Below are 27,839 nucleotides of genomic sequence, written 5' to 3' on the forward strand. Positions count from 1 at the left end.
AAGTTGGACACTGGTGGCTCTGTCAGCGTATTCATGCACTTCACGAAATGTCCTGTATTCAAGATAATTACATATTTTGCGATCCGCTTGCCAGTGTCTAAAATTGACAATCGTTTGCAACATAAATGGTTACTTGTAACTACTCCCTTTCAGTGTTGCCAAGAGACTTCTATTACTACGTTAAAAGGCCTTAAATGTGAGGATTGACTTAAACAGTTGCTATCTTATGCAAAGAAGCTGATTTTGGAGCAATTGGATCCTTAACTCATTGGTATTGAAACAGTAAAAACATTGTGGGCATGGGTTTAATATTTATGAATAAACAATACAGTGCATGTGGTTATGCAAGTTGAATTACAAGTCATATAACAATATTTAGACTTTTACAAGTGCTATTAAATATGTTGTTTTTGTAAGGATATAGTAAGTTTGAGACGCAATACTTTGTCATGATGACTTTTGCTTTTCAATTCACTTCATAAAATCAATTTTTCATTCAATTCCCAGGATACATTTCTAACTCAAATTTCAATACATGCTTTTCCAGGTTTTTAGAATGACTGTGAGTAAGTATTTGTCCATAGAAATAGTGCTCCTTTTATTTGTATACACTGTTTGTCCAGATAATGAATGTCAGAGTACAGTATTTACTCTGTCTGCCATCCTAGGCCAAATAAGAGCACACAAACAAACTGGCTCTTTAAACTGTGGTGTATCGAGACGGACCCGGGCAAGAGCGGAAAGGCGATGGTCCACTTGGAAAATCAGACAGGAATGTTGGTTTGTGGGATGGTGAACTTTCTGCCAAGGCCTGACGTTTCTTGCGGTCGTGCCTCTTATAGTGAAACCCAAATGGTGGGCGTAAAGCCAAAGGACCTCCCATCTCTTCAGAAGATGATTCAAATGATTCATCGACTTCATCAGACTCACTAGAAGATGACGAGAAGGTGATTGAGGGATTCAGTGAAGGGTTCACGGGACGAGAGGGAATCCGTGTAGGTGCAAGCGTTGCAGGCTGAGCATCTGGGTGTGATGTCGTATAAAATGGTGATGGTGTAGGATCAGGAAGTAGTTTGGAGTCAATCTGACCCGAGTTCTTTTTTTCCCCTTGGTCATCGAATGGAGGTGGCGTTGGGATGTAAGGCTTTAACGGACGGTCATGACCTTGTGGCTGCAATGGACGTAGGACATCAACGTTCTGAGGAAGGGACAAACTATATCATTTTGATATTTACATGACCATTGTCAATAGCAACCTTTCCAGAAACTGCTAGATGTGCAGCTTGCATTTGCTGCAAAATCAAATGTCATTTAAAATAAATTGCAAGTGCTAAATCATTTTTATATAGCTATCAAGATATGTTGGCTTCAGACTTGTTTAATGAAAAAAAATTAAGAGTATGACTCAACTTGTCAGGCAGCCCTACATTGCACATAAAGTACATTTATTCACTTTCGGTATCGCTTATCCTCACAAGGGTAGCGCACGGTGCTGGAGCATATCCCAGTCAACTATAGGCACCAGGCAGGGGACAACCTGAATCGATGACCGGCCAATCACAGGACAGTAGGCGGAAAACTGTACACACTTACCGTATTTTCACGACTATAAGGCGCTCTTAAAAGCCTTAAATTTTCTCCAAAATAGACAGTGCGCCTTATAATACTTATATATGGAAAAAACAGAAAACCAAAAACGAAAAACTACCACTGTCGGATATTAAAAAAACACAAACGCCTCAACTGAAACAATACTGTTAAATATGCAGATGCCATCTTAGTTTACAACATCTTCCATCATATAGCTCCTCCCCCACTGCAAGATTTTATACAAAAAAAAATCCAAAACATCAACAATCACTGGCTCTAGAGGTGACTGTGTGGTGAGTGCTTCATACCTGGAAGTCAATAGCAATTACCGTATTTTAACGACTAGAAGGCACACTTAAAAGTCTTAAATTTTCTCCAATATAGACAGTGCGCCTTATAATACAGTGCGCCTTATAATACAGTGCGCCTTATAATACAGTGCAGTGCGCCTTATATATGAAAAAATGTCATTCATTGAGGGTGCGCCTTATATTGCGGTGCGCCTTATAGTCGTGAAAATACGGTACACTCACAGCTAGGTGCAATTTATAGTGTTCAGCCATCCTAGCAAGCATGTATTTTGGGATGTGGGAAGGAAACCCGTACACACGCTCACACATACACATACAATCCTGGCAGAGTCTAAAGTGCCATTATGTGCTGTGTAAAAATTAGGAACATTTCCACATTATGTTGGTCTTATCCCCTCAAAATGACACCTAAAAAATGTCTTTTTGTGTACCTGTGTTTTGAAGATCTCGCAGGACACTTGAACATCCGGCTGAGCATGCAGATCTCCATGTACAGAAGCCGTACAAAAACCTGCGGTCTTGATGCAAAACAGACATGACTTTTATAATAATGGAGATTGCAGGTCCTAAAACACTCTATCTAAGTAATATAGGACTTCCTTTTAAAAAATGGCAATACTAATTCATGGTAAAGAAGAATGGCAAGATCAACTAGCATTCCACTTCGTACTGCAGAAGGGAAACTTCTATTAATGGATAGGCTTTTATTTATGCAAATGTATTTTCAGAATATTTATGTGCCTGTCTGTGAAACAGAATTAGAAGTTGAATCATTGCAAACCTCAGTGTCTGAAGTGGGTGTCAACCCCTGGCATGTGCCTTTTTCTGTTACACCCTCCAGACATTCCTGGACTGTATATTCCACAAACCTGGCTTTTACTGGCACAGTCTGAAAAACAAGACTCATACTGTGAGAAAATGTCTAAAAACATCAAAAGAAAGTACCATGTAAGAGGGAGATAAAATTATGGTCTATTTCTGTGCTCCTATGAAAACATTTTCTGCTGACCTAACATGAGCATAAATGTCCTACTTTTTCCGCAGCTCTGGTGATCCGTTTTACTCCAAGGCTAGCACCAACAGTGGACCGTCTCTTATAGGACGCCAGAGAGACCTGGACAGCCAGTACAGCTTGTTGACTGTCAACAGGAAGTAGAATGGGGCAAGCTGGACATGTCTGCTGCAGCTTCTCTGCAGGGTCTGCATGAAAATACGGAAATCCTGTAGGTTTGTTTGAATTGAAATACCAAACTAAATTCACAAAGTGATGGATGGATTCAATTGGTTTCTTTGGACATCCATTAATGCAAACTAAAAAAAAAATGCTATGTAAAATGTGTTTTCGTGATGCTTTAAATAAACAAAGTAATTTTTATCAAAATGTTTGACATGTACCAAAGAAATGAGCCCAAAGTTGCACTTTTTGACCCTAAAAATGCAACTCCCAGTTAGAAAAATCTTTTTTTTTTTAAATTGGGACTCAAATAAAAAAAAACGAGCATGGCAACATCCTAAAGCCATTTGCATTTTTGTTGTTGTTCAAAACAGCATTCAAATCAGATGTACGGTGTTGTCTCTATTTTATCTGATATTAATGGCCAAACACACGAACACACACACATTCTCTGAAATAGTATCTAAAGTTTATAAGGCCTAAACAGCTATTGAAAGTATATTTTGTAACCTGGAAGTGCAATTTGAGAATCTGGTGCAAATGATTAGAATCTGACTGAATGTCAAAAATAGTATAAATGAAGAAACAAATACATTCATAAATATTCACATGAATAAATAAATAAAAAACAAACAAACATACAAAAAACAGACATACAGATACATAGATAAATAAATAATACATGAATAAGTTTATGTTACCTGGCACAAGTGTGCACTCATAACTATACAGGTAGGTATAACCTTCCGATGTGTGGAGGATGGTAGCATTACAGTTACCGGAGATTTGCTGAAAAGGACAAAAAAGAATCACAATGGAAAACTTCATTTAGAAATTAGAAGGAAAAAGAGTATTAAAATAAGAAATTCTGTTAACTTCCAATCAGTGGAAGTAGAAAAAAGTTTAATGACTTAATGACTTCTGTCTGGGTTTTAGGGAGTATCATCTTTTTATATATTTATTGATAATAGTTTAATGTTGAGACTTATGTAAATAATATATTATTTTCACAGCATTATAAATACTGTTGTATAAAAACTTAGTACTTTCTAACTTATTTTTCCAAATTGACAGCACATACTTGTACAGTACAGCAGTACAGTACTTGATTGTTTGTAGACATATACAAATACAAAGTATTATTATAAATATTTTCACATGGCTTTTTGTTGTTGCACCAAGGAAGTACTTTGACCATTTCAGTGGTGATTAAAATACAACAAAATAGTTCATTTTGCCTTTTTACTTTATAGCGAGACAGTGGAATCAGAGTAGAAATTACAGGCCTGGGATGAAATAACATGGTTTTGCACATCGGTAACTTTCAATTAGTCAAGTCAGATGCACATTTTTAGTGTTGTTTGGCCTTGGTTCCTGGAGCTGCATGCTTTATTGAGTGCTATTCCTGTTGTGCTCGAAATTTTCCATAAAACACAACTGTGCGGTATAACATCGTAGGCTACTGTAATGACTTTTCAATATCTGTATAATTCTCCCATTTGATATATACTTAGATGGCATAGTTATGGCTTAATTTTGTAATCAGTGATGCCATTTTTTGTAGCTCTATTTGAGTCCCCATGCTTCAAGAACTTTGTCAGTTTCCATAATGAAATATAATGCATATTTGCTTTCTTCAGCTGGTAGTAATGTCGTGACTTAGAGTTTGTTTTGGCTGAAGAAATTAAACTTCATTGTATATTCGGTGCTGGTAACAGTGTGTACTATAGGTTCTAGACTCGCCATGTCACATAAGGAGAAACATTTGCAGCCGTAAAACACTCTATTCAATCTTTAAAAGAAATTCCCAGCAGGTTGTAAGCGACCACAAAATAAAAATGGATTTTGGCACCCACATATACAAAAAAAATTATAGTAAATGAAATTTCTATCCTATTCCCATTACGAATGTGGATTTTCGATTAGAAATTAGCAGCGAAAAAAATCGCAAAATGTTTCGTTCGAACTACAATTTGCTCCATATGTTAGACGTTCAAAAACCTAGTTTGGCCTGTAAAAGTAATATAATAAAAAAATCTTAATTAAAATAAAGTCTTAAACCAATTTTAAAAAATTTATAAAAGAAAAACATAGTCAGGAATTCAAATAACTCTGTATTAGTCACTAGCAATGTCATTAATTTAATTCTTTTGGTCTTAATTTATAAATCTTTTGCGGCCCTAAAGAGTAATTCTTTGGATGCCCTTAGCGGCAAATAGATTGGAAGACTATTGCTTCCAATTAGTTTTTTTTTCAACATCAATTTCCCTCTTTTACTAACTACCACAACACATAATCTGTGACCTGGATTGGTCGTAAAATAGTTGAGCTAATGATACCTTTTGAATAGATTTCCACTGAAATTACCACGGGAAGGTAACTTTTAAAGCTCCTCAAAAACATGGCAAAGTGCACAGATTGTTTCTACTGTATGTGTGTGTTTCTTACCGTTTCCATGAATGGTCTGACATCACAACGTTTCCATGGTTTTGGACTACGGATGTGACACTTGGTTTCCAGAACATCTAGGTCCAGGTAATAGATATTGCCCGCTGGACCCTGACATGTACAATGCAAATAAATGCGAGCAAAACAGAAGGGCGTACAAACAATTCATTTGCGAGTGGAAAGGCAGCAATATTAAGGGTTGCTGTGAAGTTGCCGCCCAACCATAATTAAGCACTACAATCAGGGCCTAAAATATACATTTACAAGGTAATGTTTATATAGCATACACATTTTGTGGTACTGAATGGATGTGCCTATGGCTGTAATGACAGTCTATTCAAACTCAAAGGAATGCAAAGTTGTGGTTCTTCTAGAATATTCTCATTTAATCACGTAATAAAGCTGGGGTCGGGGGGGGGGGGGGGGGCATGCTCTTCGGGGGGTCTCTATTCACGGCAATGCACTGGTAACCGAACAAACAAATTTAAATTAACTTGGATTAATATATACATACACACTCAAACATACGTCTAATGTAACTTTACACAAAACTGAATTCTAATTTTGTTTTAATCTTTTTTTACCTTTGTTCTACAGGTTGACTCCACCTAAACGTGCAGCCGGAGTCTTCAAAACGAATGCATCAAGAGTTGTTTGTTTTTGCCTTCCCTTCAAAATGTTTTGAAAATGACGCGCACAAAGGGCATCACAATACGATAACGCGCGACCACTTGCCAGCTTATCAGGGTGCCTTTTTTCTACAAAATCTGAAAACTCTTGCCACTTCGTTGTAACTTTCCTGGGTGATAATCGAGGCAAATGTCTTGATAAATTCCACCGCGGCTTTCGAATTGGAACTTGCTGCTTCCCCACGTCTGTTTACCGAGTGTATTCGAGATGTTTTTTTAAAAATTTCAAACCAGACACAACTCGCTTTAAACTTCTGAAGGTGTTGATGGCTCCCCCTTTTCAGATCATTTCATTGTTATCAAATCCATGTAAATTCTGATGGCGTTTTCACCGTGACTGGACGTTTGGCCAACGGACACTTGGTCCCCGGACGTCGCCGGATTCACTCGCTCTCAAAATTATAATCATGAGAGAGAGAGAGAGAGAGAGAGAGAGAGAGAGAGAGAAGGATAGAGAGAGAGAAGGGGAGAGAGAGAGACAGAGTACAGCAAGGTGTTGAAATACTTTATATGGTAAATGTCCGTTCGACGAAACGTCCGGGGACCAAGTGTCCATTGACCAAACGTCCGTCGACGAAACATCCGGGTACCCTTTTTTCACATATAATTGACTCGGTCACGCTATCTCCGTCTCACTGTTTATCTTTTATCCACAATAAAAGAAGTCTCTCCATCTCGTCATGCATGTCACTGCGCCGGTGGAAAAGCAAGCTCGGTGGCACGTACACCAAGCTCATATTTTTCAATTATTTCGGGCTTAAATGTTTATTGTCAATGTTCGCCTTTTCTTTACACAACTCTGCAACTCTGTTCACTTTGTATGCAGTATTATGCATTGACTAACGGGGGAAATATGCAAAGCTTAAGGAGTATGTTGCGTGACTGTGGTTGTGACCACTTGTTTTTTGACTTATTGTAAAATAAGGGTACTCCTTTTATAATATAGATAACGATACCCTTATTCTTGGCGAACAAGTTAGACACAAAGAGCCAACAATTTAAAGTGTGAGAGTCCAAGAGCCACACCTTACGCCAGAAGCACCATAAAAAAATCCAATCTGCCAAATTATTTTTTAAATATATATTATTATTTGTTTTTAATGGGCCATGACGAATTTGAGTGTATTTTAAGAGAGAATAAAAATAAGAAAAACATGAAACGAGCCACAGAAAAAGTCACAATATATACAAAATACCATAAGAAGCAAAGAGTCAAATTTATTTTGGCCGGGAGCCGCATGCGACTCGAGAGCCACGCCATCTTTATATACAGTCCCAGAATCAGAAAGTATTTTGCGACTTTTCCCACGTGACAATGTCAATGTATGTTGTAATTTTGAGGATTTGTAATCGTTTCATTGACATTTATACACATTATAGATCCCATTTTTCCACAAATTAAACAGGTCAAATATATATATGAAATAACCACACAAAAACATTTAAAAGGAAAAAAAAAAATCAAACACTCACCTGTGCATGTAGATGGACATTGGCAACACGATTGAGGGCAAATTTATAACCCTCGGAGCGATCCTCATTGATATAAGTGAGAGACAGACGAGATAACTTCTCCACAGCTTTGTCATTGCATGGAATTGGAGCGAGTTCAATGGGAACTAGTGCTATGCCTTCAACATTCAAACGCAGCATCAGAATATAAAACAGGCTGAATGACAGTAATGTTGAAAAAATGGATTTGCGCATCATGTCTTCGGGTTCTGCCGGAGCAGAGAGAGCAAGTCGAGATGAAAGTGAAGTTTGTCCTTTCTTGTTTGCGCCTAGTCCGCTGCGTATTGACTTTTGGACCAAAATAGGGAGGGATGTTGAAATCACGCCAAGGGCAACGTTGCATTTACTTGTGGGGAAGAGAGCTATAAATTGTGAATTAAAGCTGAGCGGCCGTTATTGGAAAAATAAGATTATATCATTTGGTTAATCAGCAATACGCACATTTTGAAAATAAGACTTTGAATTGGATTGATTTTTTTTCTCTCAGAATTTTGCTCAATATGTAATATATGTCTGCAACCAATAGGGGTCACTGTATGTCTGAACAATTGCTATTGCACCAGGCAAAATTGCCTCATGAGTCATTCATTCATGATGGGAGTATATTTAACCTTTTTCAATCCTTCTATCCATGCACCTGAAATGGAAATAACCCATGCTAGGTTTAAATGTGTGAGTCAGTTTTGTTCCATCCTTTCCCCCATAATGTAATACTTTTATTTGTCAGACTACTAATAAGGCCCAGTAGGGCGAGTGGTTAATGGGTTGGCCTCACAGGTCTGGGGTCCTGGGTTCATATCCAGGTCTTGTCCACTTTTGCGGAGTTTGCATGTTCTCCCTGGGCCACCATGGGTTTCCTCTGGGTACTCTGGTTTCCTCCCACATTCCAAAACCATGCAAGATTGGACACTCTAAATTGCCCCTAGGTATGGGTGTGAGTGTGTATGGTTGTCCGTCTCCTTGTGCCCTGCGATTGGTTGGCCACCAATTCAGGGTGTCCCCCGCTTCTGGCCCGGGGGTAAGCTGAGATAGGCTACAGCACCTCCGTGACCCTAATGAGGATAAAGCGGTTCAGAAAATGAGATGAGATGAAACTAGTCATGACTAGGGGAAAAAAATCAACATTGCGAACTTGTGGTTTGCATGTCTGCCTCACAATCAAGAGCTACTGCGTTTGCATCTGCATTCCAGCTTTCTTGGATTTTCTATGAGCTATCCAAGGTGCTGATTAGGGGCTTCCTTTAAGATACCTAGAAATAATCCAGTCAAAGGCTGTACAGAAGGCTCTCCATCTCTCCTGTGACCCCAAATGAAAAAAAAACGACAATTGTGGTAGTGATTTGTTCTCCTTACCCGCCAAATCTTCCTTTAAATTGCCCAGTTCCCCACCACCTGTTTGAAAATGCTTATAATAGGCAAATGCATGTTATTTTTTCTCCTCCTGGTAATGTTTGATATAATTTGTGTGTGTGTGTGTGTGTGTTTATTGTACACCACTGGTCACATTTTAATCATGTACAGCTACACTTGCATGCATCTGTGTTTTCAGTCGCCAGTTGTGTTGCCGCAGGTCTGTGGGGGGAAGATAAGAATGACTGAGGCTGTTTCACGGACTTGCTCTACCAGCATAATGCCAAACCCAAGTTAGACAAACCTCCTTTGATGTGAGCACAGAGATCCCCCCGCAACCCCCCCCCCCCCCCCCTGCTTCATTGCGAGGTGCTAGGCTGAAGTGATGCCCGTTTTTGATACAATGGAAATGTTTGCACCCCTGCTGTTTACTATGTATGTGAGAAAATAGATAGGATGCAAAAGGATGATTTGCATATCATCTTAATACTTTCCATTAGTCATGCAATCCATGTGTATTAGTGTGGCATTTCTGTTTAATCTAAAGCTCAATGTTATACTAATATTCATTCATTCATCTTCTGTATGGCTCATTCTCATAATTTTTGTGGGGGTTGCCGGCGTCTAACCCCAGATCACTTCGGGTGAAAGGCAGGCTACACCTGTGAATGGTCGCCAGTCAGCTGTAGGGCACACAGAGAGACAGACGACCATAACGTACATACAATCATACCGCCACGAATGGGAATCAAGCCCGTGCCTACTCCCACTGAATTCTGTTACAGCATGAGGCAGCCGTGCTAAGATTAGATACAAATTTAAATATGAGAGAAGTAAATTAAGATGGCAGATTCTAAGCAGCGTTCTATGCACTGGAATATTTGGTAGAAAATTGAATCAACTCAATTTTCAGCTGTCTTAGAAAATCAAACACAATTTAAATGAGGAGTTGACCAATCATTTCTTATTTAAAAAAATAAATAAATATATTATTTCTGTCAGGAAGGATGGGAAATCACGATTCAGTTACTTCAAAAGAAATAAATCTCTGTAATTAAAACAACATATAAGAAGCTTTAAGAAATTCTGTGGCATTTAACACAATTTGATCATTTCAGCAACGCAGATTCACCTGAAACAGTATACATAGGTTTACTGTAGTTTTTCGGACATTAAGCCGCACCTGAGTATAAATTTCACCAGTAAATAACTTAGAATCAAGAGGATAAAAGTAGGTATAAATAGAACTGGAGTATATCTCATAGTTTAGGGAGAGAATATATACCTGCATCCAGGTTTAAAGAAAGAGACATAGAGAGGGATAATTCATTCATTTTCTGAACCGTTTATCCTCACAAGGGGCACGGGGGTGCTGGAGCCTCTCCAAGCTAACTACAGGCGCCAGGCGAGGGACAGTCTCAATTGGTGGCCAGCCAATCGCAGGGCACAAGGAGGCAAACAACCATTCATGCTCACACTCATTCTCAGGGAAAATTTTGAGTGTTTAACCAGCCTACCCTGCATGTTTCTGGAATGTGGGAGGAAACTGGAGCATTTGGAGAAAACCCACGCAAGCCCGGGAAGAACATGCAAATACGACACACGGAAATCCGAACTTGAAAATCTCAGAACTTTGAAGCCAATGTGCTAAATAATTGCCCACCGGACTGCAGAGAGAGGGATCCACTCAGGTAATGCATGGACTTGTTAAACTGAGGGTATCAAACTTAGGCCAATCAAAACATTTTAGGCCCTAAAATCCATTTATGCAGCCATTTAGGCATCTTTGATGTCAGCACCACTAACTCACCCTGGAGGAATAGCCTAGTGTACAAAGCATGCTCTGAATCTTGGTATATGTATAAAAGTGTAAGTATGAGTTAGAAATAAGAGTACCCATCTGCATTTTTCTCTCAGCTATTTCTATTTTTAACTGATCACATTAACCTCTCTCCTCTTAACAATCCTTGTCCGCCAAAGTCTGCAGGAGCAGTATAATAAAATTATTAGGGTGCTTCACGGGCTACATCATATTTATGGTCCTTTTGGTGGGAAATTATGACTGCAAAGCTATATAAAATAATTGGTGGCTTATTCGGCTACCTTTGCTCAACAAATTGACCCATACTTGCTCTGAAATCAAAAGATATTTTTTTTTGGTCAGAAATGATCATATTTATTTTGGAAACAAAAAATGGTTACAAGTTCTAACGTTGGTATCTTAGCAATAACATATTGACACAGCTGGGTTTGCTTTTGTGGACGACATGTCACGATGTGGAGGACTGCATCTAGCTTTGAGTTTGGGCACATTAGATGTTCATTGTTTAAAAGATTGATTACATTTATTTCACGTTTCAATCGATTGCTGTACAGTTGTTAATATTAATCTGACCCTACTTTGACCTTTAAAAATGCTCCTTTGATTTTCCAATTTAACTGCAGATGATATTTTTCTGGAATGCCAAAAAATGCTGATAAAAAATTTAAAATGTGTGCTGAAATTTAGAAAATGTAGCCTACTCAAAGAAGAATTGAAGAAAAAAAATGGCAGTCGAAGAACAAATAGCCGAATTAGAATCATGCCATTAACGATATGTCGGAAAATACCATCATTTTGAGCGGGATAAATTTGTTATGGGGGATTTATGCTTGAGAATGTACATGACTTAGCCGTAAATAAGGCCATGAAGCCAACGAAGTTGGTAGTTACATATAAATTCTATTCAAATTTTAATATATTACAGTATTTACATACGTATATAACCGTGTAATGTGTAATATATCTACACTTGCGCCTATGTTTGATGGCACTGGGTCTCCATTCTTTAATCTGCCACCTATGTCAAATGGATCCTAAGCTCAAGCAGAATTGTGTCCATAAGTCACGCGCTATGGTCTTCAGCAGTCAACGTTTTGTACTTTTCCGGAGCTCCTGGCATCTTTTTTTGTTGTTGTTGTTGCAAATTTCTCCTTTTCCCAGATGTTGGCCTAAAATTAAGATTTGTGGCTGTTGTGGGTAACATTTTGAAGAACCAATAACACTTGGAAAACACAGAAAATGTAAAACCATCCCCTTTTAAAAAGTAAAAAGCTAAATCTACCCTTAAATGTTCTTTAATTTAAAAAAAAGAATATTTTTTATTTGTCGACAGCTGGCCAAATCTTGATTTATTGTTGTAACTGGTTTTGTCAAATTCTAAATCTGGATCTCACCACCACTCCCACACAATTTTAACTTTATCCCTGTCTGAGAATGATTCTTGGTTTGACACCCTTTTACTCTCTGTCTGATTGTTGCTCACAGCCATGGAAGGAAGTGTGAAAACTCAATGTAGGGAGAAAAATCCCTCCAAATACTGAAAAACGACAAAAACAAGAACATTAAAGCAGCTACACACTCACAGACACACACACACACACACACACACACACACACACACACACACACACACACACACACACACACACACACTTGTGCATGCAGCTGTGAACAAACGTGTTCCCTGGCATTCCCTTTTCTTCAGGTTTCTACCTGTTTGTATTGTTTCCCTTGAGTGAATAAAAACCTCAATCCGACTGTTGCGAACCAAGGGAATAACAGTGGTACATTAAAACGCAATGTTTTGAGATGAATGAAACAGCTAATAATATCCTGCTACATTCTTTTGAGGGTGAGGCTTAAAACTCATTGCACACTCACAGAGTCCTAAAAGTGGAGCTCATTTACATTGAAATAACTGTTCCTCATAACGATATAAAGCTAAACATGCAAGTCATTTTAAAGTATGCATGCATGACTATCACTAACGTGCTACTTCAGAGTTACTACAGTGTTCCCTCGGTTATCACGGTTAATGGGGACCGGGACCACCCGCGATAAGTGAATTTCCGCAAAGTAGGGATTCCCATTCAAAAATGCTTAATTTGAATTTAATTCTAATTATTTATCTTTGTAAATTTTTTAAATTTTTTATTTTTAAAATTTTTATTACCCCCTGTACACAGTACACCATATAGAATACGGCTAGAGAGAGTGAAATTCATGTTATAACAAAAAACTGTAAAATATGTTGTTTCAATGTAATATTTGTATTTTATTTTTCCCCAAAAAATCTGCGAAGCTCTGAGTCCGCGGTAGCTGAACCGTGAAGTAGCGAGGGAACACTGTATTTGCATGAGCATTGATAGATCTGAAAATACAACTTCAGGAGCAGGTTAAGAAAGAGTGAGATAAATTTAAATAGGAAATAGGTTTGTTACTGAACTGCAAAGTGGAGAGTGAGAGTTCTAACAGTAGAGTCCTGCTCAGCGCAATGTTTTTGTAACTCTATTCGAATGACCAGTGAGTGTGTCTTAAATACAGGCAAAATTGACAGTTGTCACTAGGACTTTGAACAGATCAGTTTCAGTCATTTGCAGGGCAAAAAAGTAATTGATCAGTGTCGGACAGTTGAGAATTTTTGCTGACATATCAACCCAATCACAAGACTAAGATTGATTATTCAGTCAGACAGTTGGGTGTTTATGCTGACATGTCAGCCATAAGGATGACTACGATGCTGTTATACTTACAAAAACTGATACAATATGAACAAGCAATTGCAAAGATACTTTGTCTTACCTTACAAGTATCTTGATGGATACAAGACTTTGTTTATAGATGTCTCAACCCTCAAATTCAGTGACTTTACTTACACACATACAGGAGTCCCACCAACCAATAAATTCATGAGCACACACGCAATGCATACACACTAATGCATCTACACGCGTGCTGTACAGAGACAACACAGGCTCACACCCCCTTTGGATAGACTTTCACCCAAGAGTAACAATGCTACGGAGTTATTGATCTTGAGATGTTTGTAGTATAAAAGAAAGGATAGAATGTGGCCAGTGAGCACGGGTTGTTTGTGTAGTTGTTGGTTAGTGGGTAGCAGAGTGGAACTCACGATCAATAGGGATATACAATATCTCTGTAATTCCAATTAACTCACCAAGTGAACATGATCCACACAGAAAGCAGCAGGCTACCTATCTTTTTTTGAGAAGATTTGTTCCTTTTGAGCAACTGGTTCACGCACGACATAACATTATCGGTTGCACCAACAATAAATCCTGTGATTTAAGGTTGTAGGCCAACATGTTCAAAATATACTCCCAAAAACACAGAGTGGCTTAAAAATAACTTCTTGAGACTAATTAGCTTTTAGTTGTGTGAGAAGGCAGAATTGAGCTTTAGCAAAAGATTAATTAAAAGAAATAACGCTTTGATATTAATGAGCTTCTACACTCAGAAAGTGCAAGGATGCGTGTGTATTTATGCAAAAATGAGCGCAATGAGTGTGTTGTTCCAAATTCCCCCCATAATTCCCTCCAGAAATGCAAAGTATTCGTTTTTTTTTCTTCCTCAGGCTACATAAGGATCCTATTTCTTTACAGATGACATGATAGTTCTTTGATAATTTGATATACAGTGCAGTCATTGACAGATAAAAAGTAATTTATCCCCAATTTCATAACATGTGAATGACCGGTGGATCATTTGAATGCTGAACATGGGCATCTAAAAATAACACTAATAAACATGGTCTGCAATACTCTGAAAAGGGGAACATCATTAACAACTCTGTTGTCTGCTAAATATAAGAAGTTTCAATGACTTTGTTATTAAATTCTGGGGTTGACCGGAGTGGGAGGTTGAAGCCTGGTTACCAAAATGCTAACATCCTTTTATAAGTGTGGAGGAAAATATACTGTTTCATGAGCATGTTTTAGATTTGCTGAGTGGCTGCATCTTTCTGTTTTCCTTTCACTGCAAGTTCACAAGCAAAAATCAAACAGAATTTGTCAGGAGTTGCGATATACTGTAACATCAAACTGCATTAAATATGAAAATGCAAAAGTAAAAAGAATATAATTGGCCCAAGTTCATCATCATTGTTTTATGATGATGTCACAACAACAAAAGATTCTGTGAACTGCATGAAGTATTTGTTCAAGCTAATTATTTTTGATTAGAGGGCAGCAGTGACAGAGACATTATTAAGAGTCCAAGACAAAATCTTAACAAGAGTGAGTGAAAGTCATTGTACTTGCTCTGTATTCTAACAAGGCTTTGGCTTTGGTATAGCAAATCAAGCCTAAACATGGGCGATTAATGTTCTTTCGCCTCAAGAATGCCTTTTTGGTTATGTTCTTCAATGAGCGGCATGACTAAATACAATTTTAGTTCATCAGAGTTTAAACCGCTGATCTGTGCTTGATTTTTACCTTCTAAACAAAGCTCTGCCATCTCACCATTAAAATTAAATGGAGATGTCATGAAATATATTTGACAATATCAATATACAGTCTGTTCTAGATGACAGGTGGTGTATGTGGTGTTGTTCATCTACTTCACAGGTCTCAAAGTGGCGGTCCGGGGGCCAAATCTGGCCCGCCGCATCATTTTGTGTGGCCCGGCAAAGTAAAGAGTATAGATGCATATTAAATTTCCTGATTTTCCCCTTTTTAAATCAATAACTGTAATTTTGAACCCATTTTTTTCTGTGTTTGAAGTTCAAAAATCATTTTTTAAAATAAATATTGTTTGATATTGTTAGAGCTTGAACCACTGATCTGTGCTTGATTTTTACTTTCGGAACAATATTCTGCCATCTCACCATTAAAATTAAATGGAGATGTCATGAAATTTATTTGACAATATCAATATACAGTCTGTTCCAGATGACAGTTGGTGTATGTTGATCAAAAAACCTTTCTGTCAACCTGCCTTGGGAGCGCAATGACCATGTCAGTTTTTGTTTTCAGACAGATTTTGCCCGATAGGCATGTCGTGGCGAAACATGGACTGCCGTTTTATTACTTGACCCTCCTGCTAAACCGAGAATAAAAGGGGGAAATCTGAAAAAGAAAGATAACAGGTATTTCCTATCGCCGATTTACAGGCATGACTTCAATGCATATTTCATTACATGTGTGGCCTTTGAACCATATTATACCACTGAGGTCAAACTTCACCAGTGCCCTCATTACATAGTCCATTGAAAGATGAGAATATAGAATAATTCACTGACTAATTCAGACTCTGGTGTAATGGTTAATTTTAACCCTCACTCTTTTAGCAGAGATAGCTGAACTCACCTTAAAACTATGGTGCGGAAAAAAATGAAACTAAGAGAATCAATATGGTATAGGAAGACAGAGGAATTACATGCGCACTGTCAAAATACGTCAACTACTCTTTCAAAAATAATTAACCGAATGCTTTTTTGTGAATTACCTCGAAATTAGTCTATAAAAAAATGCCACTCACATTCAATGTTATTTGTTATAGACATTTTTTGTCACTGTGGGCAATGTAAAGTAGATGGAACACCAGAGTTATTTGCTTTTTGAGAGGTGTTATTGACATCTGTGCCCAGTTATCTGTATGTGGTGTTGTTCATCTACCTCACATGTGTCAAAGTGGCGGCCCGGGGGCCAAAGCTGGCCCGGCGCATCATTTTGTGTGGCCCGGAAAAGTAAATCATGAGTGCCGACTTTCTGTTTCAGGATCAAATTCAAATGAAGAGTATAAATGTATATTAAATTTCCTGACTTTCCCCTTTTTAAATCAATAATTGTAATTTTTAATCATTTTTTTCAGTGGTTTTAGTTCAAAAATCATTTTGTGAAATCTAAAAATATATTTTAAAAAAAGCTAAAATATATATTGTTTTAAATCTATAAAAAACTGAATATTCAGGGCTTTTAATCCAGCTTTTTTAATCCATTTATATAAAAAAAATTCTAAATATTATATTTAAAATGGTCTGGCCCACGTGAAATCAAGTTGACGTTAAATAAACCTGAGTCTGACACCCTTGATCTACCTACTTGTTCTTGCATTTTCACTTTTTTGTATCTCCTGAACTATGTGATGTAGGCAAAATTGTATATCACAAGATGGCTAAATTTCACAAAAAAAGCACACAGTGACATTGTGAAAGAATCAAATAAAGCCACATTCTTTGGGTCTCTTGAAATATGCATTCATTCATTATCCATAACGCTCATATCCCCACAAGGGTTGGTGGGGGGTTTGAAGCCTTACCCAGCCAACTACTGGCTACTCTCAACTAACTATGGGCACCAGGCAGGGGATAGCCTGTGGGAGGAAAGTGGACTGCCCATACAAAAAAAACCTTGGCAAGCCCAGGGAGAACATGCAAACTCCGCACAATAAGGTCTGGAATTGTAGAAATATATTTCCATTCATCTACATGTATTCAAATATGGTAAATTTTGGTTTCTCCCTGTTCTTTTATCTTACAAGTTCATGCACAATTGTTTTTTTTTTAAACAAAATATACCTTTCTCTAGCTCTTTCACTGACAATAAGGTAGAAATGTATTGTATACTTTTCACTGATGGAGTACATTTCTCTTGTATGGAATTCCATGCTGGGATGAATTCGCTCATTTGCCAAATAGCTTGACACAAATGCTGGCTCAGGCAGCGCTGCAGGCCTTGTTTTTATTTCTCATTGAATATAATATACTACTTTCTTCCATGTTTTATTCATAATTCTTATTTTTATATTTAGAATTGTTTGCTATCATCTTTTGTTCATATAAAGGAAATTATAAAACTTTGAAAAAGGAAAGTCGATTAGGGCTATCTTTGCCTCTTTTTTTTTCACCAAGATATTTATTGACAGACAGGGGCTTAAGCCATCAGCCAGGGGGGTTAAAGGTCATGTTGCAGTTTACCTGCAGCCCCAAGGTCTTCTTCAAACATACTGGTCTTTACTTAGCTCACATTGTCATAACAGTGAAGGCAAGATCTACGTATTTCCCTGTTCATAGCTATCAAGATACTTTTTTGTTTTATTATTACAATTTGTCTCTAATTTTCTGTTCCTTTTAAATGTGATTTTCATGTTGTCTCTTGAGGATCCATCGATTATGCCACTGCCCTTTACTGTAGTGGATGTACAACTACATTTATTAGTTGACTACACTCTAGTACAGGAATGGGCAAACTACGGCCCGCGGGCCACATACGGCCCTGTAGGCTTTTTAGTCCGGCCCGCCGACGTTGTCCAAATAATGTTTTTATTTATTTTTTATTTTTTTATTTTCCCCGAGATGGCGCCGTCACGTGGAAGCCAGTAGCAGTAGCTCTGTCCACTCTTATTTGTTTTTCGTGTTTTACAGCCCCTCCATCTTGTTTTAAATGACATTTTAATATCTCTTAATACATTCCTTTTTACTTTACTATGTACTTTATACTTTAATGATGAGTGATGAGTATGCTAATACTTTAGCCATTTTTTATGTTTCATATGTAATATTAACGGATGCACTTTTTTATATGTATCCTATCTTGTGCTGACCCTTCTGTCAAATTTTTAGAGTCAATATGGCCCCCCGGCCCAAAAGTTTGCCCACCCCTGCTCTAGTATTTGCTCTTCGAAAGCATGTTTTCTGGGGTAAAAGTGCCCCCACTGTTACCCAGGTTTATGCAAAGTGACCAGAGGTGGTATAGCAATTAAGAATAACAATGTTTTCATAAACCAAAGACCAACATTTCTTTTTGGGAAATATTGCTCTATGAAAGGGTTGATAAAAAAATACTCCAAAATATACTCAAAGGATATATATACTTATTTTTGGTGAAAAAATACTCCAAAATATACTCAAAGGATATATATACTTATTTTTGGTGAAAAGCCTCCAACCTACAGTAGCAGCTCGTTCTGCCAGACTATTAATAAGGTCTTTTTTTGGTGTGTGTGGGAAAAAAACTGTACAACAAACTTAAGAACTTTTTTCTAACCTGTGTATTGTGGTACACTATAAAATGTGCGCTGGCCACATTTTGTGTAATGGTAAAAAAAAAGAAACTGCTCATCACATAAATAAAGCTTTTGCATGCACACTCAAAACCAGTTTTTTTTGGTCTTAATATATGCGAATACAGCACATAGACAAAGAGGAATGTCTGCCCCTCAAGGAATGACTGATATTGAAATGAGTATGTTAAATGAGGTGAAGAGTTTCTTTTCAGACATTTGCTCTGGCTTGCAACCATTTGAAATATTAACAAGGCCAGGAAATGTACAAGTCAAGCCATGGACATGATTTTTTCTCTCTCAGCACCAAAGAGAGAACATTGTAAAGAGGAGAAAGACACAAACTAATATTAAAAAATACTGTTGCTTAAAATAAAATAAAATAAAATAAAACAAATACAACACAAATCGTGGAATTTAGCAACTGAAATCTATTAAAATCCCAATGTAATATACTCAATAATTTCTCATATATATATATATATATATATATATATATATATATATATATATATATATATATATATATATATATATATATATATATATATATATATATATATATATATATATATATATATATATATATATATATATATATATATATATATATATATATATATATATATATATATATAATGCAAAAAGAAGTGACTAAGAACTTTTGTTTGTGGCAATCATGCACGAGTGTGGTTTTAATGGCTTATTCAATATTTTTCTGATCATTCTCTCTCATTTTTGTTGTTCTTCACACTTTGATGAATTTTTAAGGGTGTAGTGGCTAGTTTTGTGGGGACGGTGGAACAAATTAAAGTATTTTCATATAAAGTACTGCTCGACTTAAGAAACTCTCAATTTACGAAAAAAGTTCTGGAACCAATTAAATTAGTAAGTAGAGGTACGACTGTACATACTACAAGAAGTAATCCCTAATGTATATCAGGGGACCCCAAACCGGTCCTCGGGGTCTATGGTGGGTTCTGGTCTTGGTTCCAATAAATCCTGCACATATCCTTCAACCAATGATGTTTATGCTGAAACAAGCACCACCTGGCTCCAAGCAACTGATTACACTTTTAAGACACCTCATGTGTCATGTGCTGCTTATTTCAGAAGAAGCCTCACTAGTTAAACCTATCCAGGCTGGATTAGTTGGAACAAAAACCTCCTCGTACTACGGCTTTTTGTGGAAAAATTTGGAGACCCCTGAATTGTAAATAGTGATGTAATTCTATTTAAATTTGAGACCTCACTGTTTGTGTCCTAAGTAAGCAAAAGAAAACATCACAATGCATTATTTCTTTAGGCAACAGCATAAAGTGTTACATAAATAAAGTAAAGGAATGATATATAATCTATTACACCTTGACAGCATCGAAGGGAGCAAAGGCAGACAATACAAGCAAAGGTAACTTCAGAAGATCCACCTGCTAAATATAGACTTAGGAGACTTGAGGGAAGAATGTACAATAGCAGGCAGGAAAGCTGGGGGTGGAAAGACAAGAGGCATTGAGGTGGGAGGAATACCACATGGGAAGACAATGAAAATGCAGATCAAGTAAAGCTCGTGCTGGGATTTTCTGACCTCTGGTAATTCAATAGTTTGGGAGCCAGTCTGATTAATGATACATTGTACGTTATATTGTTTCTAACCTATTAACATTTTCCTTCATTGATTTTCTGAACCGTTTATCCTCACAAAGGGTCACGAGGGGTGCTGGAGCCTATCCCAGCTAACAATGTCCCAGCCAATTGCAGGGCACATAGAGATGGACAACCATTTAAGCTCACACTCATTCATATGTGCAATTCCGAGTGTTTACCTAGCCTAACCTGCTTGTTTAGGGGATGTTGGGGAGAAAACGGAGTACCCGGAGAAAACTCACGCAAGAACATGCAATTTCCATACAGTGAGGATCCACCTGGGATCAAACCCTCGACCCCAGAACTGTGAGGTCAACGCGCTTTCCACCCTGCAGCCTTTAACAAGTTCAAGTTAGACTAAATAAACCATAAAGGACTCGTTATATAAGACAGGAATTTAGAATTTAGATTCGTGTGGTTTACTAGGAGGTGATTATCCAATCGACCAATGGAATTACATAGTAATTTGTTACCTGTTGCCAGGAAAAGATAACCAAAAGTTACGAAATGTGGAGTTAAATCGAGCTTTTATGATTTGAGCCACTCTAAATTTGCACAGTGCATTGTTCTTGAAATGTGTAAATATCTAGAGCTGGAGTTCTTTCTTATTTTGCCATCCTAGCAGATAGCCACTGTTGACTGCTCCTCAATAATTGATCATGCCTTTGCCTCACTTCTCATTCTTGCCTTCTGAGTATGACGTGTGGGACAAACACGACAAAGACATGGAAAGAAAGAAAGACTGCAACAAGCTTCCTCTTCACCAGTAATGATGCCCCGAAAGAAAAATTCTTTACACTAGTATATCACGGTCAGAAACGAGGGTGTTAATTATTTATCTAGGGAGTTGCTGGAGGATCAGTGTTATAGTCTGGCTGAGACTACTTTTTTTATGACAAAATGCAGGCGCTTCCTTCTCCTCCAGGATGGATTTTTATTTCCTTGGGTCTCTCACAGAGTTTTGTTGCCTGTGATGAGGTCATGCACCACACTCTATGTTTTGGCCCTTACACGCACGCCTGACTGGGCTTTGGTTTACACTGCCAGTTTTTAAACCTTGAGTAAAGTGCATGCTCGTCCTTTAAATATTTGACAGAGAAAACAAGACCATCTCACACAGTTGTCTGGCAATGGCTGAGTTAAATTGCCAGAAAAACACCAGGTGTATCCACAAGAACACACTGAATGCTAATCCAGCCACTGAGAGCAGTGCTGTTTTTCCTTACCAATCCCATACCTGTCAACCTCTGCCGAAATCTGCCCTTATAAATGATTATTATTCCCCGTACAAACCCCCCAAAAAACGTACAAACACTGTAAGACGCATGTTTACTCGCGGTAACCAGACAGTGTAATAGAAATAACAAAGGTAATCTTTGAGTTCTTCGTTTTTTACTAGGTGGCTCCTCCATGCTTGCTTCCACGATATTTACTCTATATATATCTACACATGCGCATGTCATCCTTTATCGATATTGCCGTACGCACCGCTAAAACAATACAAATGATTGAGGATAATTTTTTCTGGTATACCGTGACAATAGTAACGATCGATGACAGTAGCATCGTTGGGTACCAGCTTACGAGACTATCTGGATTTTAGCCAAAAGGGTCTTGTTGAGATCGGTTTTCATAAATATTGGCGATTTAAAAAAAAATAAAATTCCCCGTACGAAAGTCGGTGTACGGCGTACATGATTTGAAACGGTAAAAAACGTATAAACTACGTATAAAACCTACAAGTTGACAAGTATGCAATCCATTCTCATGTTCTTGTGGACCTGAAGAATAAGTGTCAACATATATTGTTCCAATTATCAAAGAGCATCTCAAGTTTGGTCTGAAGTACCCTGGGACCAGGATATTACACTGACTCTTTGGTTGGATTAAACCCAGAATAGGGTTGGTTACCTAGGCGACCACGAGAGGTTGAGTCTGGAGGGAAAAGTCCCAAAAAGAATATTCCTCCAAAATGCCTTGAAATATTGCAAAAGATCTCCAGCACGGGTATTCGCACCAGGCAATAAGCCTCACAGGGCATCATTTTGGGGCGTTTCTGGCTAAAAAAAGGATGTTTACATGGGAACCAGGATTGGTCACTCACCTTTCATTAAGGAAGTGCTTAACATTTCACACCTCCCACCCAAAAATAGTAGGTTTATTCGACCGGAGGTCGTTGATAGGCAGGATTCCTCCGTAAGTGTCTGCGCCCCGTCTGCGCGTCGTAAAATTAATGATTGTCTGGTCACTAGATGACGAATGTCGCGAGATTGTCCGCACCCCCTGCTGCGTCACTACGGTATCACATCGGTGATCAACAGAACCCTTACATTGCCAGGATTCTGTAAGTGTCTGCGCCCCGTCTGGGTCGTAAAATTCATGAATGGTTCTTTCAATTGGTTCATATTTAGTGGTTTATGGTTCTTTTTAGGAATTTGGAATCTTACTCCATCACGGGAGTACAAAAAACATATATTTTTAGTATTGCAGACATACAAAAAATAGTTACAAATATTTGTCTACGTAATTCTACGCAATTTTCCCACAAAAAAAGCATACGATGAAAATAGTCACAAAAATAAGATAAAAAAAACCTGATCGACGCTGTATTGAATTAAAACCATAGCTCAGTTTCTTAAAAATGACAGCTGTTTATTTTTATTAATCAGCAGTGTTTCAACATTATGAATCCAAAGTTTAACACCTAGAAACTTGCACACATGCCAAACATATTTCAAGTCCACTGAATAACAAATATGAAGTATAATACAACCACACACATCCACACCGCACAGCAATATTTATTTACATGCGTGCACTTTAACTCATAAAATAAATTATTTTATAAATTACAGCAGATGCTTTGACTGACTGACAGGTAACACTTAAAACTGGTTTGTAGGGTTAATATGAAGAGGGGCTTAGATAGACCCAACATTGTCTGTGCATTCTTAATAGATTGACAGCTTACAATAAATAACATACAGGATAAATAATCGAGAAGAATAGAACATATCGAGTGAGCATGTTGATACATATTGTCGTTTTGTTAAAATACTGTGAAATAAAACATGAAAAAATGAAGCCCGTTAATAGGTATTAACATACAAGAGTATGCTGAGTCTTAGTAGCTGTATTCTCATATCAATAAGAACCTGAAACCTCTAGAACTCATGAGGACATCGGCCAATCCTGCACTTGATCCTAGTGTTTCCCACCAAACTTACTTGATAAGTCGGAGGGTACAGAGCACTCTTTGACCTTGTGATTTGACTATCTCATTAAATGGCTTCTACAGGACCGTTTTGTATGTTTTTTTTTTTCTCTGACCTTGTTAGCCTGTTGTTTTACAATTCTTGGATTCTGATCAAAGAAAAAGAAGTTCCCCCAAACGTGACTTAGACTCCCATGTGACTTTGATATATTTTTTCTTCTTCATTGTGCGTTATTTGGCTGGGCAAACTTATACGCTGGTGCGACTTATAGTCAGAAAAATACGGTAAATCTAATTTGGAGTGTATCCGGACCCAATGATTTCTGAATCGTAACTAATTAGTATGAGTGCTTATATGCCTATTGGCTATATCAGTTTTACATGTACACCTGTTTTAAAAGGGTGTTTTTGAGTTCCTTTTTGTTCTAACAGTAACAAGAACTTCCAATTTCAAATCTCAAACTGCAGAAATTCCAAGAAAAACACGCATTACAACTTAATCATATCACATATGCAGTTTCTGGGTATGATTACAATTTGGCTTTTGTCGAGTCAATGATGATGACAAAGCCTATGTCTGATTGTTATATAAAACTTTACGTTTTGGCATCTTAAGTTTATGAAAGTAGACTCTTTTGGTTTGAGTGATATAAATACAAATCCAAAACATCAAATGTATTAAATGCAATTTGATGGCAGATGTGATACTGGTGTATGGGCATAGGGAGCACTTCTGATGTTGCTCAGTGGTCCTAAGTGTGCTCAGGGAGGTTGTCTGTATGCCCATGCATATGAAAAATTAGAGGGAATATTGTTTATGTCCCTCGACTCTACTAGCAAACTTGGTGATTAAAAATCTAAGCATAATTTAAACTCTGGATTTTTTACTGGTACCCTTTAGGCTAAAGCTTCGTTGGTTTGGTTCACATCCCATTGGCTAGGGCAGCCAGCCTGTATGCAAATTATTAAACGACTTCAATTTAGCCCCAAAAAAACTACCGTTCTCACTGGTTAGATGTTTTTTGTCACTTGGTCAAAGTAGTATTGGGGAATTTTTTTTAGAATAAAAAAACAGCAGTCGGATGGAAAAAAAAGTGCTTTTATGATTGGGTAGGTCCAATTTTCTATAAAAAATGTCTGAACCATTTTCCCAAAAAACAATTGAATTAAAGAAACAATAACTAGCCAACACAGTAAGTAAACTAAACTGAAGAGGACACAATGTCTGAAGACTCGTGCATTCATTCACTCTGCAAAGTAGTACTGTAGTATTTTTCTCAGCATATATAAAGTTTGATGATACTGTTTTTTGTAGATTTTTTTTGGTTTATTTTACTATAAAATGTTTGTTTTGTGGCTCAGCAAATGACAATCTATCGAATTCCATAAGGATTTGCCCCCGAGTGGAAATAGTTTTGGCTGCATAAGTCCCAGAAAAATGTGCTTGGAGGAAACTTGTGGTTTCATTATTGTAGTGAAGTCTGAAATGATCACTTTTATTGGCATTCGACATACCAGAACAGTAAGATTTACAAGAGAGCCAGCAAAAAGTTACGAGATGCGGCATATGGGGAATAAGAAAATTAGGCGATTTAATGACCTTCTCTATGCGTGAAGATTATGTCTACGAATCACAATTTGTACAGGAGTATCCCAGTTAATTGCAACTCTTTATGCTCACATAACCCAACACAAAAACCTGTATGTAAAAAATATACGACATCTTGTGGCTGAATTTAAACACAAATATTCCTTTCTGAAATAAACAGTGCGGATTGCCTCATATTATCGTTCATCACGATCATCATAAGGAATCCATAATGCTCCATTGGTGCTAGTATTTTATATTCATTACCTAAGTATCATTTCAAATGATTTAGGTGGAAGAGATGATCTTCTCATTGGGTCACTGGATATACCAAGAACATATGAAAAATGTTTGTTAATGCACTGTACTTTGGAAATTAGTTTCCTCAAAATGTATAAGAAACAATTTTTGAACAACAGCTATCACAATCACAGTCATTAAACAAATTAGCAGATAGGAAATAAACACCTTATAATATGTACAGTCTCTTCAATATGAAGATAATATTATCACAGTCTTACTTAACCATGGATTCTCTGAGTTGTCATACAGACAATGACAGTGTTTTGAACTATCTTTTCTTTCTTTCTTTTTTTTCACAAGAATGACTTGATTGGTTTTAGGACAGTTTTTGTTGATGCATTATAGCGTTGCGGCCCAGTACGGCAAGTGGTTAGTGCATCAGCCACACAGCTTTGGGGTCCCGGGTTCCAATTCAGGTCACGTCCACCTGTGTGGAGTTTACATGTTCCCCCTGGGCTAGTGTGGGTTTCCTCCGGGCACTCCGGTTAACTCCCACATTCCAAAAACATGCATGATTGGACACTTTACATTGCCCCAGGTATGGGTGTGAATGTGTATGGTTGTGCGATTGGCTGGCCACTGAATCAGGGTGTCTCCTGCCTCTGGCCCAGAGACAGCTGGGATAGGCTCCAGCACCCCCCGTGACCCAAATGAGGATGAAGCGGTTCAGAAAATGAGATGAGGGGAGATGAGACATTATAGTGTCAAAAATGTTTCTTGTCCAATTCAATATGTCCATATGTTGAGCGCCCAAGATTGACCTTCAGCCAAAATGTCCTTGAATCAAACCCTCAAGTTGGTAAAGACTGCCTTCTTGACGGATGGATAAAAATAGGCTTACATGAACAAAGTCCATTAGGTCAGAGTAGATCAGGTCCTGTGAAAAGCAGATACCTGGCATTTTCTAGCCCTTAAAGAGCATGCTGACCTTGCATTGGCTATTGCAAATGTGCATTTAATCACTTCTGAGGCCTTAAGTAGGAACAGTGAATAGTAAGAAGGATGGGGTGTATCCACATGTGAAAGATTTGAGCACATTTGTATTTGTCTCAACACTTTAAAAACCAACCAATGTAAATGTGATGATTATACAGATTCAGTTGGAGACTGATCATCGATGTGATGCCCCATTGATTGAACACTTGTAAGGATTTTCTTCTGGTGTCCAGCTAGAGACACGCCGATCCTCTGGAGGTCTCTGACAAAATACAGAATTAAACACATGTAAGACTTATGTCATAATATCAGAGTATTTAATATATATTTATATGTATGTAGTATATATTAATTTGATGACAGGTAATTTTTCTCCTTTTCACATGTGGTTTGGCACATGCCAAATCCTTTTTCTATATTTCTTCTGTTATTTATTAATTTTAGGCCTGCAGGTGCAGACTACACACATCATTCATTCCCAGTTCTATTGCCCATCACCCGTCATTAGTCCAACCACTGAATCAGCTCCACAGTATCAAAGCAAAATGTACTGCAGCAGTAGTCGATTTTCTTCCAAAGAGAAGAAACTGTAAGTGAATAGACCATAATGCTATTCATTATATCATAAGCACGGTAAACAAAATTTGCAGGGATTAGTGAAGCATTTGCAATCGGAGTTGTCAGTTTGGTTTACATTTACGTTGTAGACTATGTACTGTCAGATGATAAACATATTTGTAAATAACGTTATATTACTGATAGGGACAATAATAACAATTGAATTTAAATGAATGCTTTTATTGTTTTATTTATTCAAGCATAATGAAATTTAAAGCTGCATGCTGTTGGAAACTTGTTTCCTTTTAAATGGTTCGTTGAAGAGAACATATTTATGGACATTAGGAGAGTGTCAAGGTAGGGAGGGGGTGTAATCTTAAATCATTAAAAATGGATGATATTTTTCTGTTTTAATTGTTGTGATCAGAAAAACTGTCTAAAACTGATAAACAGTATATCAATCCAACAGTCAGATTGTATCTGATTCCAGCTTTTAATGCTAACAGCAACACTGTAAGTAACTGCAAACAGCATTAGAACCAAATAAATGAAATATGATTCTAACACTACTGTAAACAAAATAAGTAATAATGTTGAAAATAGAGCCATTTATCTAGTCTTATGGCAGTTTGCAGAATGATAACAGAAGGGAACAGGGATGGATGCTTGGAAGCAGCC

The 27,839-nt window shown here is 37.5% G+C and overlaps 2 protein-coding genes across 2 annotated transcripts in view; both read right to left on the reverse strand.

Moving 5' to 3' along the window:
* Positions 1-287: 287 nt before the first annotated feature.
* LOC144196813 (fetuin-B) lies at positions 288-8,023 on the reverse strand. Its single transcript, XM_077717274.1, has 7 exons — positions 7,686-8,023; positions 5,524-5,634; positions 3,777-3,864; positions 2,935-3,101; positions 2,683-2,790; positions 2,333-2,419; positions 288-1,198 (listed from the first exon to the last, which is right to left on the reverse strand). Exons 1-7 carry the CDS (start codon positions 7,920-7,922, stop codon positions 701-703), a joined length of 1,296 nt encoding a protein of 431 aa, XP_077573400.1. The 5' UTR covers positions 7,923-8,023; the 3' UTR covers positions 288-700.
* Positions 8,024-23,216: 15,193 nt separating this feature from the next.
* The window catches only part of LOC144196440 (ephrin type-B receptor 1-like), a 51,313-nt gene continuing 46,690 nt past the window's right edge, over positions 23,217-27,839 (reverse strand). Inside the window, exon 20 of the mRNA XM_077716620.1 lies at positions 23,217-26,865. Coding sequence (XP_077572746.1) covers positions 26,754-26,865 — 112 coding nt within the window. The 3' untranslated portion in view covers positions 23,217-26,753. The remainder of the gene's footprint in view (positions 26,866-27,839) is intronic.

This window comes from Stigmatopora nigra, chromosome 5 (genome assembly GCF_051989575.1).
Source record: "Stigmatopora nigra isolate UIUO_SnigA chromosome 5, RoL_Snig_1.1, whole genome shotgun sequence".
In the NCBI taxonomy this organism is placed as follows: Eukaryota; Metazoa; Chordata; class Actinopteri; order Syngnathiformes; family Syngnathidae; genus Stigmatopora; species Stigmatopora nigra.

Coding starts and splice junctions, on each gene's coding strand:
- LOC144196813 (XM_077717274.1), bottom strand. CDS start 7,922: ATGATGCGCAAATCCATTTTTTCAACATTACTGTCATTCAGCCTGTTT. Junction 5,635..7,685: donor ATGTCCATCTACATGCACAG/GTGAGTGTTTGA, acceptor TGTACATGTCAG/GGTCCAGCGGGCAATATCTA. Junction 3,102..3,776: donor TGAGTGCACACTTGTGCCAG/GTAACATAAACT, acceptor ATTTTCATGCAG/ACCCTGCAGAGAAGCTGCAG.